This window comes from Desmodus rotundus, chromosome 3 (assembly GCF_022682495.2).
Source record: "Desmodus rotundus isolate HL8 chromosome 3, HLdesRot8A.1, whole genome shotgun sequence".
Lineage (NCBI taxonomy): Eukaryota > Metazoa > Chordata > Mammalia > Chiroptera > Phyllostomidae > Desmodus > Desmodus rotundus.
Window position 1 is genome coordinate 60,576,051 of NC_071389.1, and position 21,175 is coordinate 60,597,225.

The 21,175-nt window shown below is 36.3% G+C and overlaps 1 protein-coding gene and 1 non-coding gene across 5 annotated transcripts in view; both read right to left on the bottom strand.

Annotated features, from left to right (window-relative positions):
• Positions 1–21,175, bottom strand: part of TTLL7 (tubulin tyrosine ligase like 7) — a 139,863-nt gene that overhangs the window by 13,830 nt on the left and 104,858 nt on the right. For all 4 annotated transcript variants that reach the window (XM_053920382.2, XM_053920383.2, XM_053920384.2 and 1 more), the window contains 2 exons: positions 12,851–13,011; positions 6,319–6,492 (listed from right to left, as the gene is read on the bottom strand). In XM_053920382.2, the coding sequence (XP_053776357.1) occupies positions 6,319–6,492; positions 12,851–13,011 (335 nt within the window). The remainder of the gene's footprint in view (positions 1–6,318; positions 6,493–12,850; positions 13,012–21,175) is intronic.
• LOC112309456 (U6 spliceosomal RNA) lies at positions 1,841–1,947 on the bottom strand. Its single transcript, XR_002975251.1, has one exon. It is a non-coding gene; the product is annotated as a U6 spliceosomal RNA (small nuclear RNA).

Sequence of the window (21,175 nt, forward strand, 5' to 3'; positions counted from 1 at the left end):
CTAATTCAGGTTTTGTGCTTCTTCCTGTTTTAGTTTTGGGAGATGGTATGCTTCTGGAAATGTATCCACTTTGCCCAAGTTGACCAATTTCTTGGCATATAGTTATTTGTAGTAATTTCTTGTAATACCTTGTATTTCTGTGATATCAGGTGTTATTTTGCCTCTTTCATTTGATTTTACTTATTTAGGTCCTCATTCTCCTTTTTTTGATGAGTCTGGTTAAAGGTTCATCAGTCTTGTGTATCCTTGCAAAGGACCAGCTCCTGGTTTCCCTGATCTTTAGTATTGTTGTTTTAGTCTCTGTATCATTGATTTCTGCTCAGATCTTGATTATATTTCCCTCCTTCTACTTGCCCTGGGCTTTGCCTGTTGTTCCTATAGTTCTTTAAGATGTAGGGTTAGGTTGTTCATGGAAGGTTTTTCTTGCTTTTTGAGGTAGGCCTGTGGTGCTGTGAACTCCCATCGTAGGACTGCTTTTGCTGTGTCCACAGGTTTGGGGTTGTTGTGTGTTCATTTTGTTTCCAGGATTTTTTAAATTCTTCTCCTTGATCTCATGGTTACCCATTCACTATTTAATAATGTGCTATTTAGCCTCCACATATTTGAGTGTTTTTGAGTCTTTTTACTCAAGTTGATTTCTAATTTCATGTCATTGTGATCCTAGAAAATGCTTGGCATGATTTCAATGTTCTTGACTTTTTTAAGGTTTGTTTGTGGCCTAACATGTAGTCTATCTGTGAGAATGATCCATGTGTACTTGAGAAGAATGTGTATACTTCTTCTATGGGGTGAAATATATGTAAATTTCAATTAAATCCATTTGATCTGGTGTGTCATTTAATGCTGCAATATCCTTGTTGATTTTTTTGTCTGGAAGATCTGTCCATTGTTGACAGTAGGGTGCTAAAATCCCCTATTATGACAGTATTGTTGTCAATACCTTCCTATGTCCACCAAGATTTTTAAAATATATTTAGGTGTTCCTGTATTGGGTGAATATATATTTACATGTGTTATGTCTTCTTGTTGGACTAATCCCTTTAGAGTTACGTAATGACCATCTTTGTCTTTTTTTATTGCCTTCATTTTGAAGTCTATTTTGTCAGATATAATATTGCTCCCCTCACTCCTTTCTTGTTTCCATTGTGTGGAATATTTTCTTCCATCCATTTACTCTTAGCCTGTGGAAATCTTTTGCTCTGAGGTGGGTCTCTTGTCGACAGCAGGTATATGGGTCATGCTTTCTTATCCATTCAGTTACTCTATGTCTTTTGATTGGAGCATTTAATCCATTTACATTTAAGGTTATTATAGATAGGGTCTTATTTATTGCCATTTTTATATTGCACCTCTGTTATTCTCTCTATTTCTTCTTCTTACAGAAGGTCCTTTAACATTTCTTGCAATGCTGGTTTGGTAGTAATGAACTTCTTTAACCCTACTTTGTCTGGGAAGCTATCTGACCTTCAATTTTAAATGATAGCCTCATTGGGTAGAGCAGTCTAGGCTGCATGTTCTTAGCTATCATTACTCTGAATATGTCCTGCCACTTTCTTCTGGCCTTTAGAAATGGGGGCTCCCTTCTATGTAACTGACTGTCTCTCTTGCTGCCTTTTAAATTATCTCTGGGTCTTCAAGCTTTGCCATTTCAATTATGATGTGTCTTAGTGTAGGCCTCTTTGGGTTCATCCTGATTGGGACTCTCTGTCCTTCCTGAATTTGTGTAACCTCTTCCTTCACCAGGTTGGTTTTCTGCCAGTATTTCTCCCAATAGGTTCTCTACCCCTCTCTCACACTCATCTCCTTCTGGCATTCCTATGATGTTGTTACACCTGATGTGGAAAACATGGAACGCTCCACCAATTTGCGTGCCATCCTGGTGCAGGGGTCATGCTCATCTTCTCTGTATCCTTCCAATTTCAGCATGTGTGCTGCCGCAGCAAGCACTCTACTTTCGTTGTTGATGCTATTTCTGTCTTTTATATATTTCACCAGTCTCGCCAGTTGCTTATTCATTTTATTAGTCCTTTCAAAAATGCACATTGGGCATGTTGATCTTTTTTATTCTGTTTGTTTCATTATACAGATAGTCCCTGACTCATGATGGTTCAACTTAAAATTTTTCAGCTGAATGCATATCCACTGATATGCATTCAGTAGAACCCATACTTCCAATTCTGACTTTTGATCTTGTCCTAGGCCAGAGATATGCTGTACGATACTCTCTTGTGATTCTGGGCAGCAGCAGTGTGCCACAGCTCCCGCTCAGCCACGTGATCGTAGGGGTACACAACCAACACTCTACAGTATTCTGTGTTGTCAGCATTTTTGGACTTTGTGATTTTGTAAGCTACCATGTCTACAAAATGCCCATGTGTCTCTCCTGCTTCTGCTGAAAAGAAAAGGAAGGCAATTACTCTTGAGATGAAACTCAACATAATTGACCACCTGGCCCTGACTGGTGTGGCTCAGTGGATTGGGTGTCATCCCTTGAACTGAAATGTCACTGGTTCGGTTCCTGGTCAAGGTACATGCCTGGGGTGTGTGCCAGGTCCCCAGTCAGGGGCGTGTGAAAAGCAACTGATCAATGTTTCTCTCACTCTTTTTCCCTGTCCCTTCCACCCTCTCTAAAAATAATCTTTTATAAAAAAGATAATTGCCCAACTGTAAGCTAATATAAGTGCTCTGAGAACATTTAAGGTAGGGTAGATTAAACTATGGTGTTCAGTAGGTTAGGTATATTAAATGTATTTTAGACATAATATTTTTAACCATGGGTTTAAGGGAACATATCTCATCATAATTAAAAAGCATCTGTATTATTAATTTCTGCTCTCAGTTTTATTTCCTTTTTCTGTATTCATTTATTTTAATGTCATTTTGTCACTTTTCAAAATGGTTGCTTAGATCATTTTAATTTTCCCTTTCCTCTTTCCTAACATGTTCATTTAAGTGTATAAATATCCCAAAATAATGATTTGGCTGTATATTACAAGTTTTTATTTGTCATATTTTTATGATAATTCAGTTCAAAATATTTTCTTACATCCATTATGATTTCTCTTTGATTCACAGGTTATTTAAAAGTGTGTTTTTTTATTTCCAAAGTATGAATTTTCTAATTATATTTTATTATTGTTTTCCAGCTTAATGACATGTGGTCACAAAAAATACTCTATGACTTCAATTTTCTCAAGTTTGTTGAAATGTGTTTTATTATTCTACTACTTGGTTTTTGTAAAAGTTCCTGGTGTGGTTTGTGTATTGTATTCTTGAGGTTATTGGACTTGCTTTTACACACAACAGTTAAATGTTTAATCATATTATTGAAGTGTTCTGTACTTAGAGAAAAAATCATTATATTAAAATTGTGCTGTATGGTTGAAGATTTGTCTGTTCTCCCCTATAATTCTGTCAACTTTGCCTTTGCAAAATATCTGGAAAACTGCTACTCCTAGAAATCTAGGGAATTTTAAAGTCCCCAATCTTTACAGGCCCTGAAGTCCTACTTTTTTTCCTTAGGCCCAAGAGTCTGTCAAAAGCACTACTTAGTACTTGTACTTTCTCTCTCTTCCTTGTGTTTCAATGTAATATATTGCAAGTGCCTGGTTAATACTCTCTGATGTCTTCAAGCAAACGTTTTGGTATTTTTTTCCAGCTTTTCTAGTTGTTATCACAGGGAGGATTTGTCCAAATAACTATGGCCCTATTACCAAAGGCAGCAGTTCCAACTCAGTGTTCTTTAAAATGTTTATAGCCATGGAACCCTCTTTTTGATAGAAGCCAATATGGAATTTCAGTACATGAGAGGCAGAGATGCTGAGGTTGCAAAGTTTTTGAAGATCCAAAGCTTCCCAAGTAGGTCTAGTTATAGTGAAATATTGAGATGGGCCCAAGAATTCTAGTCTCCTGGATATATAAAATTGACCATCTGGATTTATATATCAGTTCTGTTTGCTTAGTTATGAGTCCAACTTTGAGAAATAGCTTTTCACTTGGTAAGTCTATTCAATTACTGTCTTTCTAACACTACAAGGTTGTATCAGAAATAATACAACCTTCTAATAATAACAGATGCCATATACTATTCAAAGCTTCTTAAGAAATATCATGTAAATCTGTGGTCAAGAAAAATATGGCTGTAAACCTGACTGATGTTAGCTCTATTTTATTCTTTTTTAATTTTATAGATCAATTAGTCAAATATATATACCTCTTCATAAAGTATTTAGCAAATCCTCATAAATTATTTATATTAGGCATATATATTTATAATATATATTTCATTAATAAGTATCTAATTAAGTGGCTTCTACATATAAAGTAAAAAGTTATAGGTTCCAAATCTCTAAGGGAAAGAAAAGATGGCCATTTTTTAATAATTACTGTGATGTGGACTTGGGTTTTAATAACTAGATATGAGGAGGACATGTTTATTTCTCTCTCTTCCTTGTGTTTCTATGCAGAAGAATTGTACCAGTATAAACTTCCTGGCTCCTACCAGAAGTGAACTATCTGACTTGTGGGTTTAAAAAAAAGAACAAGACATGTCTGGCTCAACCCCTTTCTCTTTTGGATCAGCCTATCAGCAGAAAGGATGCATGGCTCTTCTGCCAACACAATGGAACTAGACTCTACAGGCAATGCTAGTGGAATGTTTGGGCTGATCCAGCTCTGCCTTTCAGTGCATGGGTACATTTAATTCTTCAGTTCAGTATTAGAAAACTCACTTGCTTACATCCATGTCCCTCAGTGTAGCTTTCCTCAATGAGGAAGCTACAATTTGGTGACCATCTGTCTGACTCCTACATTTCTCTCTCACATGGTTATGGACTTGGGCAGGGAAAAAGGGGGTGTTCACTGACCACCACCACCTCCTCCCAAAATGCTTATAATCACTATATTGGGGTTATATGAGCATTTGTCGGAAGTTGAGAATTCAAGATTCCAGGATTAAGAATATCTCTTCTGACCACCAGATAAGGAAAAAAATAAAAAGGACTGAAGCAACTCTAAGGTACAACTTCTTTCTCGAGAGTAACCTCCTATTTTGCTTACTCACAAAAGTTACATGAGCCCCTACCAGAAAAATCGATTATGAAATCTGGAATTGTAAGAGTAACATTAAAAAGTTTAAAACAATCCTTCCTGACTAGAATTTAAAGTTTTCCTGATCACGCTTCTAGAGTGATCTACTTAAAGAGAAACCTCTTTCATGTATACGTTGTAAAGTCTCTAAGATGGCCATCATGCTTTTAAATAGTATGGAAATCGTATTACTTTCATTTTAATGAAAGTAATAAGTAGTAAGTTTATCTCAATAATTGGCTTCAAACAATTGAGACTACAGAATATGGCTTTGATATTTACATACATTGAAAATCGATGACTAACTTCACCTTTACCATTGTGATCAATCAGCTTCTGTTTGCAGAGTTACAGTAGGTTAAAGGTATTGCAACAGTATAATAACAGAATCCAGGACAAGCAAAGATTACAGGTCCATCTCTCATTACTTTTGTGCAAACCATTCTAAGCAATTACAGGTCAAAAAGAAAATTCAAGCTAAGGTAGTTTCATTTTCTTTATCATCTGTTCAACTGTTAGTTGAATCCTATCATCCTTTCAAGATCAGTTACTTTTTCAAAGTCATGCATTACTCTCGTCTATCCTGAAGAGTAATACAACTCAACATGTATGAAAAATGAAGTCATATATTCATCTTTAATTGTAATGGGAACTTGTTTTGAGATGTTAAATGTGCTTCTTGTTTACTCTGTATAAATATACTCTGTATATTTTTGCAACTTAATAACAGTATTATTTTTATGCTTTTGGAAACTACCTATTTTAAATGGATAAACATTTATAAAATTCAATTTTTAAATAGAACTTAACAAAATACATCTCCCACTGATTTGCTTGCTCATGAAGGGAGTAGTAGAAGCATGCTGACCAATGAAAATTAACTAAAGGCATCTTTTCAACTCTTTGGCTAAAGGATAAATGTTAAAATATCCCTATTGGGGGGAAAAGTTAAACTTATTAGCAATTTTAACTGTTCTGACTTGGCTTATGAAAGCAAAAGTATGTAAACCCAATAATCTCGTTTTCATTATCGCCATCCCCTTCAGGTTTATATGGTCCTTTAAAGGTAACGATTGTGCAAATTCAAACTATTTTGTAGACAAGAGTATGTACGAATTCTCAGTCTTTAGCTTTTTCACTAGCCATATAAAAAAAGCCTTTCAATTTCAAACTGCATTATGGCTTCATTTAGTATAAAATTCACAGAGTCTAGGCAACATAAACAAGTACCTGGAATTACCCCAATCAGTACAAATGCCTGAGAGTGATCCTCTTGCGTCAGCTGCATGTCTGTAAACCACTAGCAGGCACTGTTTACATAGTTCAACCAGGCGCTGGCAACATTGGAGCTGCAAAGGAGTCACCACCTCAGGGCTTTTACTGAAAATACTCTCCCAAGAGGATCTGTTGGCATGGAAACAGACATGACCTCATGAGGCTGTTAAAAATGGCAACCAGCTATATCACTTACCTAGCAACAAAGCAATAAGGAAAACTAGAAATAGGCTCACATGTTTGAAGTGACTACAAATGATTGAAAGGTATAAATATATATTAGTAAATTAATCTTGATATTAAAAAACAACATACAATTCATAGACATTTGTCTATAAAGACTACTGCTGCCAACTGTGGGTAAATGAAGGGATGGTTTTCCAACAACTCCTAAAAAAAACTGAGTTGCTCTCTACTAAAGTGTTTGTAAAATACTGAGCTAATTTCTCGAAACTTAGGTATTCTAGGAATTTAGGTTTTCTAGGAAACTAAGTTTACCTTTATGTTAATAATAATCCCAGAAAAAAGAATTAAAAGGATATTTATGACCTCTTTGCACTAGGAGAATTTACATTAATCCCTCAATTATGGCCACACCTTTCAAAACTTTCAGATGTAATTATGTGCATGATATTCCTAGAGTTCTGTACTCTAGAAGTATGTTATCCCAACAAGTACTGCCCTACTGCAATCCCAAAGGTAGGGTCCTCACTCGGCTTATACCAGAGTGGGCAGTAATGAGTGTTCATGTTCTTACATTCTTGGTGAACTCCAGTTGCGTTTGTGGGCACGTGTGTGTGTATTTACAATTCTTAAGTTTACTGTCGTGGTCCAAATCAGGATACACCTCGTCACTTATCACCCTACCACCACCACCCGAAAAGAGAGAAAGAGAGAGGGAATGAATTTTTTCCCTTGATATAAATGAAACTCTTCTCAAGCCTCAAGGGCAATGTTTGGTTTGAGGCTAGGTAATGGTTCAAATCTCTTTTTACATAAACCAATTTACTTAGCCATCAGAGAGAGGAAAAAAGAGTAGATTTTCAGGAAGAAAAGAAATATTAAGGAAAATATTTTTCTGAAGAAATATACTTCCCAGTGGGAAATTCAAAGAGTCCATTTTCAATATTCTGTGGATATTTGATATCTTTGGAATATTTTTAAATGATCTAGAAACTCATAAAGGTATTTTTTATTAGAAAGACTACTTTTTTTCAGGAGAAACATGGTCTCAAAAAGACAGCATGTCATCAGTGAATGATGACAGGTTCTCTTAAAAGTGTAAGATTCAAATGAGTCAATTAAAAGGAATAAATTTTCTTGCATGCTCTGAGATATTCAGGAATCAACACTAATATGCTAATAATATGCTAGTTAAATTAACTCTAAAAATAAAATTTAATTTATTACTCAATATAAGAAAAACTAGATATGTTTATATGTGTGTATATATCCAATTCACCTAATTTGATAAAGAAAAATACTGAAAAACATCAATTAAGGAATACATTTATAATTAATAAGTCAACCTAGCAGGCCCTATATGTCTGAGCCCAGAGAAATAAAAATTTCATATAAATATAAATATACTCAGGAAGTATCCTGTGTTCTGACAGTCTACCTAACTAACACTCTTCTCTCCATTGGGATTCTGGGTATTTCTGCAAAAGCCAACCTCTCCCGCAAACCTCCCCTGGACTTATTTTACGATCCTTTGGAGCCATTTGATTAGATCACTATCGGGTCACTCACATCGTGCTAATTTTTCTTTCCCTGACTTGGAGTATAGAGGTAAGGAAAGGACAAGGAAAATGGAGGAAAGATAAAAGAGCTTCTTCTAGGATACTCTAAATTGATGTAACATTCTGAATAATATGTGAGTTGTAATCTGAGCAGCTTTGGCTTCCTATTTCTCATTCTTCCTTAAACATTTAAAATAAACATACAGATCAAGGGCCTTTACCTACTTTTGGTGTATATGTTCACCACCACCGGCTGAAGACCTCATTCTACTGTTATCTATATTTAAGTGTCAGCAAGCCGGAACCCTCATACAGAAAAAGGAAAATGAACAAAACTAGCTTCGTTTAGTACTAGGCTAACGGCGCCCCCTCTGCACAAAGGAAACCTGTCTTTCAACTGAGACCCCACCACCTGGCACAGCTGAGTAAATGCAAAATGCTCCTATAACACTGCAGTATCTCAACTTTCAATTCTGCACAAACTTTTTAAGAAGGCGAAGGACGTGGAAATAATTAAAAGTACCAGTGCTTTTATCAAAGAACCCAGGGTTTCATCTGTCTGCTTTCTGAATCTAAATTCCAAGGAAATGGGAGAACCAAAATCCATGAGTTCAAAAAGAAAAATTAAAAGGTTAAAAAGTTCTTTCTGGAACACCTAAATCCTCAGAGACACACGAAATAAAATTACTTTAAGTGACTTTTGTACTGAACACCTCTAACAACAAAGGGGAGTTACTAATGAAATTCAGAGACTTGAAAAGCTTCATATAACCCAAAGCTTCATTATTGCAGTAATGCAATAATTTTCATGTCCTTTCTCATCAAAACATTTAATAAAGCAGTTATCGGTGGTGAAACTGACTCATTTCTCCTCCTTCACTGGAAGAAGCCTAGTGGATGGATGAATGGCCCCAAGTTAAGTACAAGAAGGGAAAAGGGAAGGTAAAAAAATCTGTATTGTGCCAATTGGATAATCAGCATCAGAAAGAGTAATGACCTGAAAAGTGCAAACAAAAACACATTGAAATGGAAGTCATATGAGAATAATTAGATTCATATCATTTTAAGCAGTCTACATGTTATACATACATTTTCAAGGAGGCAGAGAGTTCAGCCTAGAAGCAGACTGACTGCCTTAGAATATTCCTTACAATTTCCCCTTTCCCTAAGATGCTAACAGAAAAGCTTTTCCATGAGAAACTTCCACAAGAAAATGCCTTTGGCTAAAGGGTCCAAATCAGATTATCTTCTTTGGGGTTTACATGTCAGGGTTTTAAGAAAGAGGGCTTTTCCAAACACAACATTCCTTCTCCCATACTAGCCCCTGCACCCTCCTCTTTGCTTTACCTGGGAAACACCCATTTTTCCTCTTCCCGCAAATCTCAGCTGAAATGTTACTTCCCTTGGCCACCCTTCCCCAGCTCTCAGGCCTTGTTCGAGTCCCAAAAAATCTAGACTTCTGTTATCCCAATAAAACATGGTGGACACACCTTGGCTAGTGTGGCTCAGTGGACTGGGTTCCAGCCTGCAAACCAAAAGGTCTCTGGTTCAATTCCAATTCAGGGCACATGCCTGGGTTGTGGGCCAGGTCCCTGGTGGGGCAAGTGGGAGAGGCAACCAATTGATGTATCTCTTGAACATCAATGCTTCTCTCCCTCTCTTTCTCCCTCCCTTTCCCTCTCTCTAAAAATAAATAAAGTCTTAAAAAAAAACCATGGGGGATAATTCTAAGAGATTCCCTTGGAGAGAAAACATTCAGAATGTGGGGCAACATAACACTCCCAGGAGGCTGCATGTGATAAAAAAAGATCACTAAGCACAGACTTCAGCAGACTGGAGGAGCAAAAGAGAGGGATAAAGATGTTTTCTATTTGGCATTAGTATAACCTCTAGGCCAATTCCAAAGAAACCTACCATAAATATCTACCATATTCTTTAATATTTCTAGGTGTAGACGGGGAATGGTTTACTTATTGTTTTATTACTGGGCTGTTGACAGATAGAGGCAGTAATCAAGTAGGCCCAGAGTTATTTGGATTAAATTTTTCCAAAATTTTTCACCTAACTATGAAAGATAACTGCAACCTCTTATTACAACCTTTCCTTTAGAACTAAACTAAGAGAACAGTTCTATCCTGACTTAGCAGTCAGGCTGTTAGGCCAAAGGTAAAGGCATATACATTGACCAGATATGATCTAAAGATAAGTAGAACTCTTCTGGGTCCAAACTGAGAATCAAACGTACACAACACCATCTGACTTCATGAAACTGAGGAAGTCTAAGAAACTCACTTGTAAAGCTGCAAAATAAAACCCGGTATTAAACTCACCTCTACAAACCACCAAGTTAAAAAATAACATGGATTCAAAGTTACTCCCACTCTACCTGCCCAGGCGCACTGGGAAGGAGAGTTGGCTAATGCTATGGACTTTCAATAAAGCAAGCTTGGCAACCGCTGTCAGGGCTACTTTGAGGGAACTTAATGAAGCACAGTGTTAAGGGCTTGAGCTCTTAATGACTCAAGACAACTTAGATTTAAATCCAGGCTCACCTAGTGAGAACTTGGGCAAGTTATATAGTCTCTTTATGCTTCAAATTCCTTATTTATACAATGAGAATAATAATAATAGATCACCCAAAATACTGTTGTGGTGATTTTAATAATATTTAACATGTAAAACAGTGTCAGGCATTTAGTAAGCCTTCAATAAATGATAGTCTCATTATCATTACTTAGTCGTAACATACACCACCATAGAAAGTTGGAAGAGTATTTTGCCAGGGGCAAGTGAAAAGAATTCTGAGTTAAGTTAGAGTGTGTTATCAAACTAGTTCATGGAAAAGAAGCTTTAGCAGCAATGAACCACCACTTTATGAGCATCTGCAGGGTCTGGCATTGGGGATTATCTCACAGACTCAGAGTCGTCAGCTCCAATATCAGTAGCAGGCTGCCTCACTGCCTTCCATGGTGGAGAGTAGCTAGGAGTCATATATGGCATTCCAAACAATGAATCGACAAACAAACAAAAATTCCAATTATGAATCCACATTGAGAGAACTTCTATATCAACTAAGGGGCCATGGAGTACAGTCCAAAGATTTCACTTAAGTCTCTGTAGAAATAATTTATAGCCTGGATTATTCTCTACTTTCATTCCAACCCAGAGCACCTTATGAATACTCCATGTTGGTGAATGGCAGCTGAGGATAATCCTGGCGGTGGGAATACGTCTGCAAATGCTGTACATGAGGCAGTACCAAGTGACTAGAATATCTGAATGGAGGACATTCGGAGATCATTTCAGACTGCAACTGTTTGTTAAGATTTTGTAAAAGAAATGTATCGTCTGAGTCTTTACATAGGGTTTAAATAATACAGAGGGGATTGAAGGAACAGGTTTGTAGCAAGCAACTCAGCCAGATACTCCATGGCATGACATTCAACAGCTGAGAGAAAAAGCACACTTTTAAGATATTTGAAAAATGAGTTTGTTTTTCTAAAACGAGTTCAAGGAAGAAAGTAATGAGAAGACTAGAGAAATAAGAAAGAATCAGCATATTTGAGAGTCTTGTGCCTCTAGATAAGAAGTCTAGACTTTCACAATAAATGGGGGAATTCACTCCAGATTTTAGGAAATGACCCCAAGACTATGGTGGGTAAAGGAAACAGAAAATTGAAGGCAAAAATGCCTAGAAATCTATTAATTCCACCTTCTATTACAAAAAGGCTCCCCTTCTCTGAGATCCTATGATACCTTATCTCTGTCTCTTTTATAATCATTACTTTTGTATATATCTTATTTTGTCTATTAGAGACAGCAGAGCTAGTTGGTTAAAGGCATCAAATCTCGATCCCTGAGTTCAAATCCCAGTGTACTATGTCCTTAGCACCTACCTGTGCCTCAGTTTCCTCGTCTATAAAATAGAGATAATCAGAGGACTGCTTCAAAGTCACATTATGAGGATCCAATCACTTAATACATGTAAAGTGTTTAGAACAATGCCTAGCACATAGTAAGTAGTATAGTGGTCCTATTCCCATTGTTTTTTAAAGTCTCTTGAGGGAGGGATCTATTCAACTTTGAATAGATTCAACTTTGTGTCTCCAAAAGTATTGAACACAGTAGTAAGTCTTCCTAATTGTTCAGAACAATGAAAGACAATCTAGAGTAGCCATAGTGGCAATGTGACAGAAAAATTAACGCGATTTAGCAGATGACTGAATAAAGACAGTGAAAGACAAGTCAGACACACATGTGCCTGAGATATCAAGCCTGCACAATTAGGAGAATAACAATGGGGTTAAGAGAAGTCAAAAAGGGAACTCATTCCTGAATGAAAGGGAGGTAGGGAATGTTTGGTTTTGGCTAGCATGATGATGAGTCACAACAGCTTTGGCAGGACTGAAATTCTGGAGAGGAGCATAAGTATAGCCATAATTTTGGAAGTTGTTTATGTAAAGACAACAGAGGAAGAACCTTAAGGATACTGAGATTTTTCATTAACTAAGCCCACCTCTGTCCCCTGAATTCAAAATAGTTTGGTGGTGTTGTATTCATAACCATCACCTCCTCTAACTCAGCTTAACTGCTATAAATTATACTTGAGTACTAAAAATTACATGTAGTAAAAAATCCATATTTTAAGAGATTATTAAAGAAATTTAACCATGTTATTGAGCTATCTGTATAACTATTGGTAACATGTTTTAAATGAAAATAATAAAAGATAACTTAGAACTTACCCTGAATCACAGAAACAATTCCACAGTCCCTGGCCATGACTCCAGAGTAGGCGATTAAAAACCCGGTTAAAAATCCGATATAAATATATTTCATCAACATCAGTTACCTTCCAGATGCGTGGAAGAATTGTACGAATACTTGTTTTCACTATGTCCAAAACCTAGTAGAAAAAACAAAGTATTTCAAAATCTAGGTGTATATGTGTGTGAGTCTAAAATTCAAAGATAAAAATATTAAAAGATGAATATAACAAACACATTCAGACTTACTCATAAATGAACAAAAGCACAGACTAAAAATCCAGAAATGGATCAACGTATTCAAAATATTGGCATATGACATAGGTGGCAAGTTCAACCACTGTAGTTAAGAAGATTAAATTTAATCAAACAAGAGGATATAACCCTTGTAAGCATTTATGCACTCAAATATAAACACCTAAATATGTAAAGCAAATCCTGATGTATAAAAAGGGAGAGACTGACAGTAATGCAGTCACAGGGGAGGACTTTAACACCCCACTGACATCAATGGATAGATCTTCCAGACAGAAAATCAACAAGAAAATGGATACCCTAAATGACACACTAGATCAGATAGATTTAATTGATATCTTCAGAGCATATCACCCCAAAGCAGCAGAATATACATTCTTTTCAAGTGCACATAGACCATTTTCTAGGACAGACCATATTTTAGGACACAAAACAAGGCTCAATAAATTTAAGAAGACTAAAATTATATCAAACATCTTCTCTGACATAATAGTATGAAACTAGAAATCAATCACAAGAGAAAAACTGAAAAATACACAAAGAAAAGAAGGCTAAATAACATGTTACTAAACAATGAATGGGTTAATAATGAGATCAAGGAAGAAATCAAAAGATACTGTGAAACAAAAGAAAATGAAAGCACAACACCTCCAAATCTATGGGACAAGCAAAAGCAGTCTGAAGAAAAAAATTCATAGCATTATGGGCCTAATGCAAGAAACAAGAAAATTAATCTAACTTTATACACTTACAGGAAACTGAAAAAGAACAACAAAGCCCAAAGTGAGCAGAAAGAAGAACATAATAAAAATCAGAGCAGAAATAAAAGAAATAATTTCTAAAAACAAAAATACAAAAGATCAATGAAACCAAGAGCTGGTCCTTTGAAAAGATAAACAAGATGAGAAAACATTTAAGCAGATTCATCAAGGAAAAAAAAGAGAAGGCCCAAATAAATAAAATTAGAAGTAAAAGAGAAATAACAACTGACACCAGAGAAATACAAAAGACTATAAGAAAATATTACGAACAACTCTATGCCAACAAATTAGACAACATGAACAAAAAGGATAAATTCCTAGAAACATACAATTCTTCCAAAACTGAATCATGAAGAATCAGAAAATCTGGACAAACAGATTACAACCAGTAAAATTGAAGCAGTAATCAAAAATCTCCCAACAAAGAAAAGTCATGGACCAGATGGCTTCACAGAGGAATTTTACCAAACATGCAAAAAACAACTAACACCTCTCCTTCTCAAACTATTCCAAAAAAGGCAAGAGGAAAGAAGACTTCCAAGTTCATTATGAGGCCAGCATTATCCTAATTCCAAAAACAAAGACACTACAAAGAAGGAAAATTATAGCTAATTTTCCTGATGAATATGGATGCTAAAATCCTTAATTAGCAAAAATATATATATATTAGCAAATTAGATCCAGCAAAAGAAAATTAAAAGGTCATACAAACAATCAAGTGGGATTTATTCCTGGATTGCAAGGTTGGTACAATATGTGCAAATCAGTAAACATGATATACCACATAAACAAAATGAAGGGTAAAAAAACACATGATCTTATCAATAGGTGAAGAAAAGATATTTGATAAAATCCACCACTGATTTATGATAAAAAAAACTCTCAGAAAAGTGGGAATACAGGAAACACACCTCAATGAAATAAAGGTCATGTATGACAAACCCACAGCCAACATCATATTTAATGGGCAAAAACTACAAGTGTTTCCGTTAAGACTGGAAACAAGACAGGGATGTCTTGCTTTCACCACACCTATTAACACAGTACTAGAAGTCTTACCCAAAGCAATCAGACAAGAAGAAGAAATAAAAGGCATCTAAATAGGAAATGAAGAAGTAAAACTGTCATTATTTGCAGGTGACATAATACTGTATATAGAGAACCCTAAAGATTCTACAAAAAAACTGCTAGAACTGATAAACAAATTCAAGAAAGTAGCAGGATACAAAATATATATCCAGAAATCAGTTTCATTTCTATATACCAATAATGAACTATCAGTAAGGGAAACTAAGAAAACAATCACATTCACAACCACTTCAAACAAAATAAATAAAATACCTTGGAATAAATTTAACCAAGGATGTAAAAGACCTGTACTCAGAAAATTATAAGACACTAAAGAAAAAAATTGAGAAGATACAAATAAGTGGAAGCATATACTATATTCATGGATAGAAAGAATTAATATCATTAAAATGCCCATACTAGCCAAAGCAATCTAGAGATTCAGTGCAATTCCTATCAAGGTACCAATGGCATATTTCACAAATCTAGAAAAAATACTACAAAAATTTATATGGAACCATAAAAGACCCCAAATAGCAATAGTGATATTGAGAAAGAAGAAGAAAAATGGAGAAATGAAGCTGCCTCATATCAAACCATACTACAAGCCCATAGTAATCAAAACAGCATGGTATAGCAGAAAAACAGACATATAGATTAATGGAACAGAATAGAAAGCCCAGAAATAAACCCACGCCTTTATAGTCAATTAATATTTCACAAAGCAAACACATACAATGGGCTAAAGATAGTTATTCAATAAAATAGTGGGAATATTGGACAGGTGCAAAAAAAAATGAATCTAGACCACCTTCTCACACCATACACAAGAATAAACTCAAAGCAGATTAAGACTCAAATGTTAGTCTTAAAACCTTAAAAGTCCTCGAAAAAAAATTAGGGCATTAAAATCTCAGACATTACTCACAGCAATATTTTCTGATATATCACCTCAGGCAAGGGAAGCAAAAATAAAAATAAACAAATGAAACCAAATCAAACCAAAAAGCTTTTGCACAGCAAAGGAAATCATCAACAAAGTAGAAAAACAACCTACAGAATGGGAGAACATCTTGGCCAATATACCTGATAAGGGGTTCATATCTAAAATTTATACAGAACATACGCAACTTAACACTAAAAAAGCCCAGTTAAAAAGTGGGCAAAGGACCTGGATGGACACTTCTCCAAAGAGGACATACAGATGGCCTATAGACATAAGAAAAATGCTCAATGTCACTAATCATCAGAGAAATGCAAATTAAAGCCACCATGAGATATCACCTCACACCTGTCAGAATGGCCATCGTCAATAAATCAACAAACAAGCGTTGGCAAGGATGCGGTAAAAAGGGAATCTTCATGTACTATTGGTGGATGCAGACTGGTGCAGCCACTGTGGAAAGCAGTATGGAGTCACCTCAAAAAATTAAAAATGGATCTGCCTTTTGACCCAGCAATTCCACTCCTGGGAATATATCCAAAGAAACCCAAAACACTGATTTGAAAAAATATATGCACCTCTATGTTCATTGCATTATTTACAATGGCCAAGATTTGGAAGCAACCCGAGTGCTCAGCAGTAGATGAGTGGATAAAAAAGTTGTGGTACATTTACACAATGGAATACTATTCATCCTAAAAAAAGGAAATCTTACCCTTCATGACAGTATGGATGGACCTGGAGAGAATTATACTAAGTAAAATAAGCCAGTCAGACAAAGACAAGTACCATATGATTTCACTCATATATAGAATCATGAAGAAAATAAACTACCAAACAAAATAAAAACAGACTTATAGAGAACAGACTGATGATAGTTGTCAGAGAGGACGGAGCTTGGGGGCTGGGTGAAAAATGTAAAGGAATGATCCAAAAAAACCCTCACAGAGACGAACAACAGTATGGTATTAGCAGAGACAAGGGGAATTGGGGGAGGTAGAAGAGGGTATAGTGGGAATAAATGATGATGGAAGGAGACTTGGATTAGTGTAGTGAACACTCAATACAATATACAGATGATGTATTATAGAACTGTACACCTGAAACCTATAAATTTATTAACCAATAAATTCCACCCCCAATAAATTCAACAAAATAGAAGCCAAACTGAAAAAGAATTATATTAAAATTAAATTTAAACATAAGTTAAACTTAAATTAGATCCATAAATGAAGATTTGGCCCTAGCCATGTTGTCCAATTAGGTGGAGCACCATCCCATGCACCAGACACTGTAGGTTCCATCCCTGGGAGGGCGCATACCTGGGTTGCAGATCTGATCCCCAGTCCGGGTGCATAAGGCAGGCGACCAATTGATGTTTCTCTCTCACACTGATCTCTCCCTCTCTCTCTCTCTCTCAAACCAATAAACATCCTCAAGTGAGGATCATAAATAAATAAATAAGTATTTGTAGAAGAGAAATCTTTATAAAAAAATAAATGAAGTTGATTACTCCCTTCACTCAATTAACACAAATCAACTCTAGAGTGATTAAGGTCTTATGTCTAAAACATAAACCATTAAATATCCTAGTGGAAGGTATTGGTGAGTATCTTTTAGACCTTGGGCTAGAAAAAGAGGACTTAAATCAGAACAAAAGTATGGACCATAAAAGATGAATAGATTTTGATTACATTAAAATTAAGAACTTCTGGTAATCAAGGGATACCTGAAAGAAACTAAAACATCAAATCACAAACTGGGAAAAGATATTCAAACATATACATCCAACATAAGATTAGTATCAGGTGTATATAAAGAATGATTAAAATACTGTTAATATCAATACCAACAACTTAATAGAGAAATGGACAAAAATACATGGAGGAATTTCACAAAAGAGGAAATAAATATGCCCAATAAACATAAAGAATAAAAATTAAAACCATATTTTGGCTCATGCTTCACAACTCCCTAAATTCTCTCAAGCAAGCAACAGCCAGCCTCAGTGAGACCCCAGCCCCCACACCTCTTGCTAAGCGACCCCAGGCCCATCACTAGCAGCAGCCAGACTAGGTTCACAGCGTGGCTTCTCCTGGAAACCTCCAAGCCCAGCACCAGTAGCAGCCATCTCAGATTGCTTAGTAGCTCATGCAGGGTGGGCTCGGGAAACCCCAGGGCCTGCACACCCAGTGGACAGCTACAGACCACATCGAAGCACCACCACCCTGCCCCAACACAGCTGATCCTCCATAGAAGGCCTAGGTTGGTGGTCAGTGGTTACAGCTGGTCCTTGCAGATGACTGGCCCTTGTAAATCCATCCCATTGATCAGCCAAGAGCTATCAAGGCTCAACTACAAGTGGAGGATGTACTCAGCCCACATGAAAGGCACACCTTGAGTACCCAGCTAGGGTGATATGGGAGGCTGTGCCCCTGGACCCTTCAGGACACCTACTACGTTAGGCTATGATACCAAGACAGGGAGTCATAGCAGCTCTACTTAATACATACAAAGAAACACAGGGAGGCTGCCAAAATGAGGAGACAAAGAAACATGGACCAAATGAAAGAACAAATCAAAACTCCAGAAAAGGAACTAAACAAAGTGGAAAAAAGCCATCTATCAGATATAGTGTTCAAAACATTGGTTATAAGGATTCTCAAGGAACTTAGTGAGGACCTCAACAACATAAAAAAAGATCCAGTCAGAAAATGAAGGACACACTAACTGAAATAAAGAACAATTTACAGGGAAACAACAGTATAGTGGGTGAGGCTGAGAATTAAATCAATGATTTGGAACTTAAGCAAGCAAAAACCAACCAATCAGAACAAGAAGAAAAAAGAATTAAAAAAATGAGGATAGTGTAAGAGGCCTCTGGGACGACTCCAAGCATTCCAACATTTGCATCATAGGGGTGCCAGAAGGAGAAGAGAAAGAACAAGAAATTGAACACTTACTTGAAAAAATAATGAAAGAAAACTTCCCTTATTTGGTGAAGAAAATAGGCATACAAGGCCAGGAAGCACAGAGTCCCAAACCACACGGATGGAAAGAGGGCCATGACAAGACATATCATAATTAAAATGCCAAAGGTTAAAGATAAAGAATCTTCAAAGAAGCAAGGGAAAAGGAGACAGTTACCTACAGGGGAGTTCCGATAAGACTGTCAGCTGATTTGTCAAAAGAAACTTTGCAGGCTAGAAGGGATTGGCAAGAAATATTCCAAGTCATGAAAAGCAGGGACCTACAGCCAAGATTGCCCCAACCAGCAAAGCTTTCATTAAGAATTGAGGGACAGATAAAGAGCTTCCCAGATAAGAAAAAAATTAAGGAGCTCATCATCACCAAAATATTAGATGAAATATTAAAGAGACTTATTTAAGAAAAAGATCAAAATTATGAACGATAAAATGGCAATAAATACATATCTATCAACAATTGAATCTGAAAAAAACTAAGCAAACAAGAACAGAGATAGAATCATGGATACGGAGAGCATTTTGATGGTTGCCAGATGGGAGGGGGGAATGGGGGAAGAGGTGAGGGGATTAAGAAGTAAAATAGGCAGTTACAGAACAGCCATGGGGATCTGAGGTACAGTATAGGAAATGGAGAAGCCAAAGAACTTATACCCATGGCCCATGGACATGAACAAAGGCTCGGGGATGGCCTGAGGGAGTGTACGTGCTTGCTGGAGGGAGGCAAAGGGGGGAAAATTGGCACAACTGTAATACCATAATCAATAAAATATAATTTAAAAAATTAAGACCATAATATCATTTCATGTCCATTTAACTGAAAAAAATTAAAAGTCTGATAAAACTAAGTGCTGGAGAGAGAGTCATCTTCAGGGTCTCTTAGACATTGTTGGTGGGTGTACAAAGTGCAGTTGCTTCAGGAAATGTCTTGGCATTATCGCCTGAAGTTGAAACTTTGCACACCCTGAGTCCGGGCAGTTTTATTCCTAAGAGAACTATCTCATAGGTGAAGCACAGCAGGCATATGCAGGAATGTTCAAACAGCTGTTCACAATAGCAACAACCCAAGTCTCCATCAACGGAAGAATGAATAAGTAAAAAGTGGTATACTCATAGCTTTGGACTATTATAAACTAGTCAAAATGAATGAAATACAGTAACACATCATGTCTTAGTGACATAATGGTAAGTTAAAAAAAATATAAGGGGGGACCCAAAGAAGCCCGGAATTTATTTTTTTTAATTTTGCATTTATTTTTACATGTTTACATGTATTTATTTTACATGTTTAAACTTCAGTTATCTTAAAGCAGTTTTCATTTGATGTAATACACCTATCAATACATTTTTAAACTGTTCAGTTTTTAACTGCTCAAAAAGTTTTTGATGCCTTTTAGTTCTTCTGCCACTTTTTGTTTCACGTCTTCCACACTGGCAAAATGTTTCCCTTTGAGGACTTTTTCATGCAGGGAAACGAAAAAGTCACTCAGAGTAAGATTGGGTGAATAGGGAGGGTAACATACAGGCATCAGGCCATTTTTGGTAAAAAACTGCTGAACACTCAGCACAGTGTGGGCAGGTGCACTCATAAATTACCCATCATGAAATGGACAAATGTGTTGAAAGAGTCTTCCAAAAAAATTCACTGAATCCAAATGCAGCCTCTCACAACAATGCCAACTGGCACACTGATACAGATGGGTTCCTACAACACTCACCTAGCAGGGGAAGCCTGCACTACAAGGGGCCCACCTTCCAGAAGATAGTTCTAGTTTTGAGGGGGCCCGCATCATACAAACAAGGCATTCCTTACAGTAGGAAACTCTTTAGTGCAACTAAAAACAACTAAATTTGGGAATACACACATAGATAGAATAAGAACATATAAAGAAAGCAAGCAAGGGACTGGTGAACACTTAACTCCAGAAACTGGCTAACTGAGATATGGGGAGCCTGGGAGATGCAGAGGAGTCATCTGGTTAAATACAGGTTTCTGCCAACATCTTAGCTTTTGTTTTGGGTGTTGGGTTCATAAATGGTATAACATTAAAAATGCTAAATAAAAGGAGGCCCTATACAGACAAATAATGAGAGAGTCTCATGAAACAAGAACTACTAATTCAGGACAAAAATTAAAGGTACTGAATAATTTGTAAGCCCCCAAAAGTTACTTTGTCTAACTCACATGTACTTAATATTTACACAATGCTGATATTTTCAACAACTCTTTAGAAAAATAAGTACTAAGAAATATAATTATTCTAATTTCAGCTCACCAAAGAATCTTCTTTAC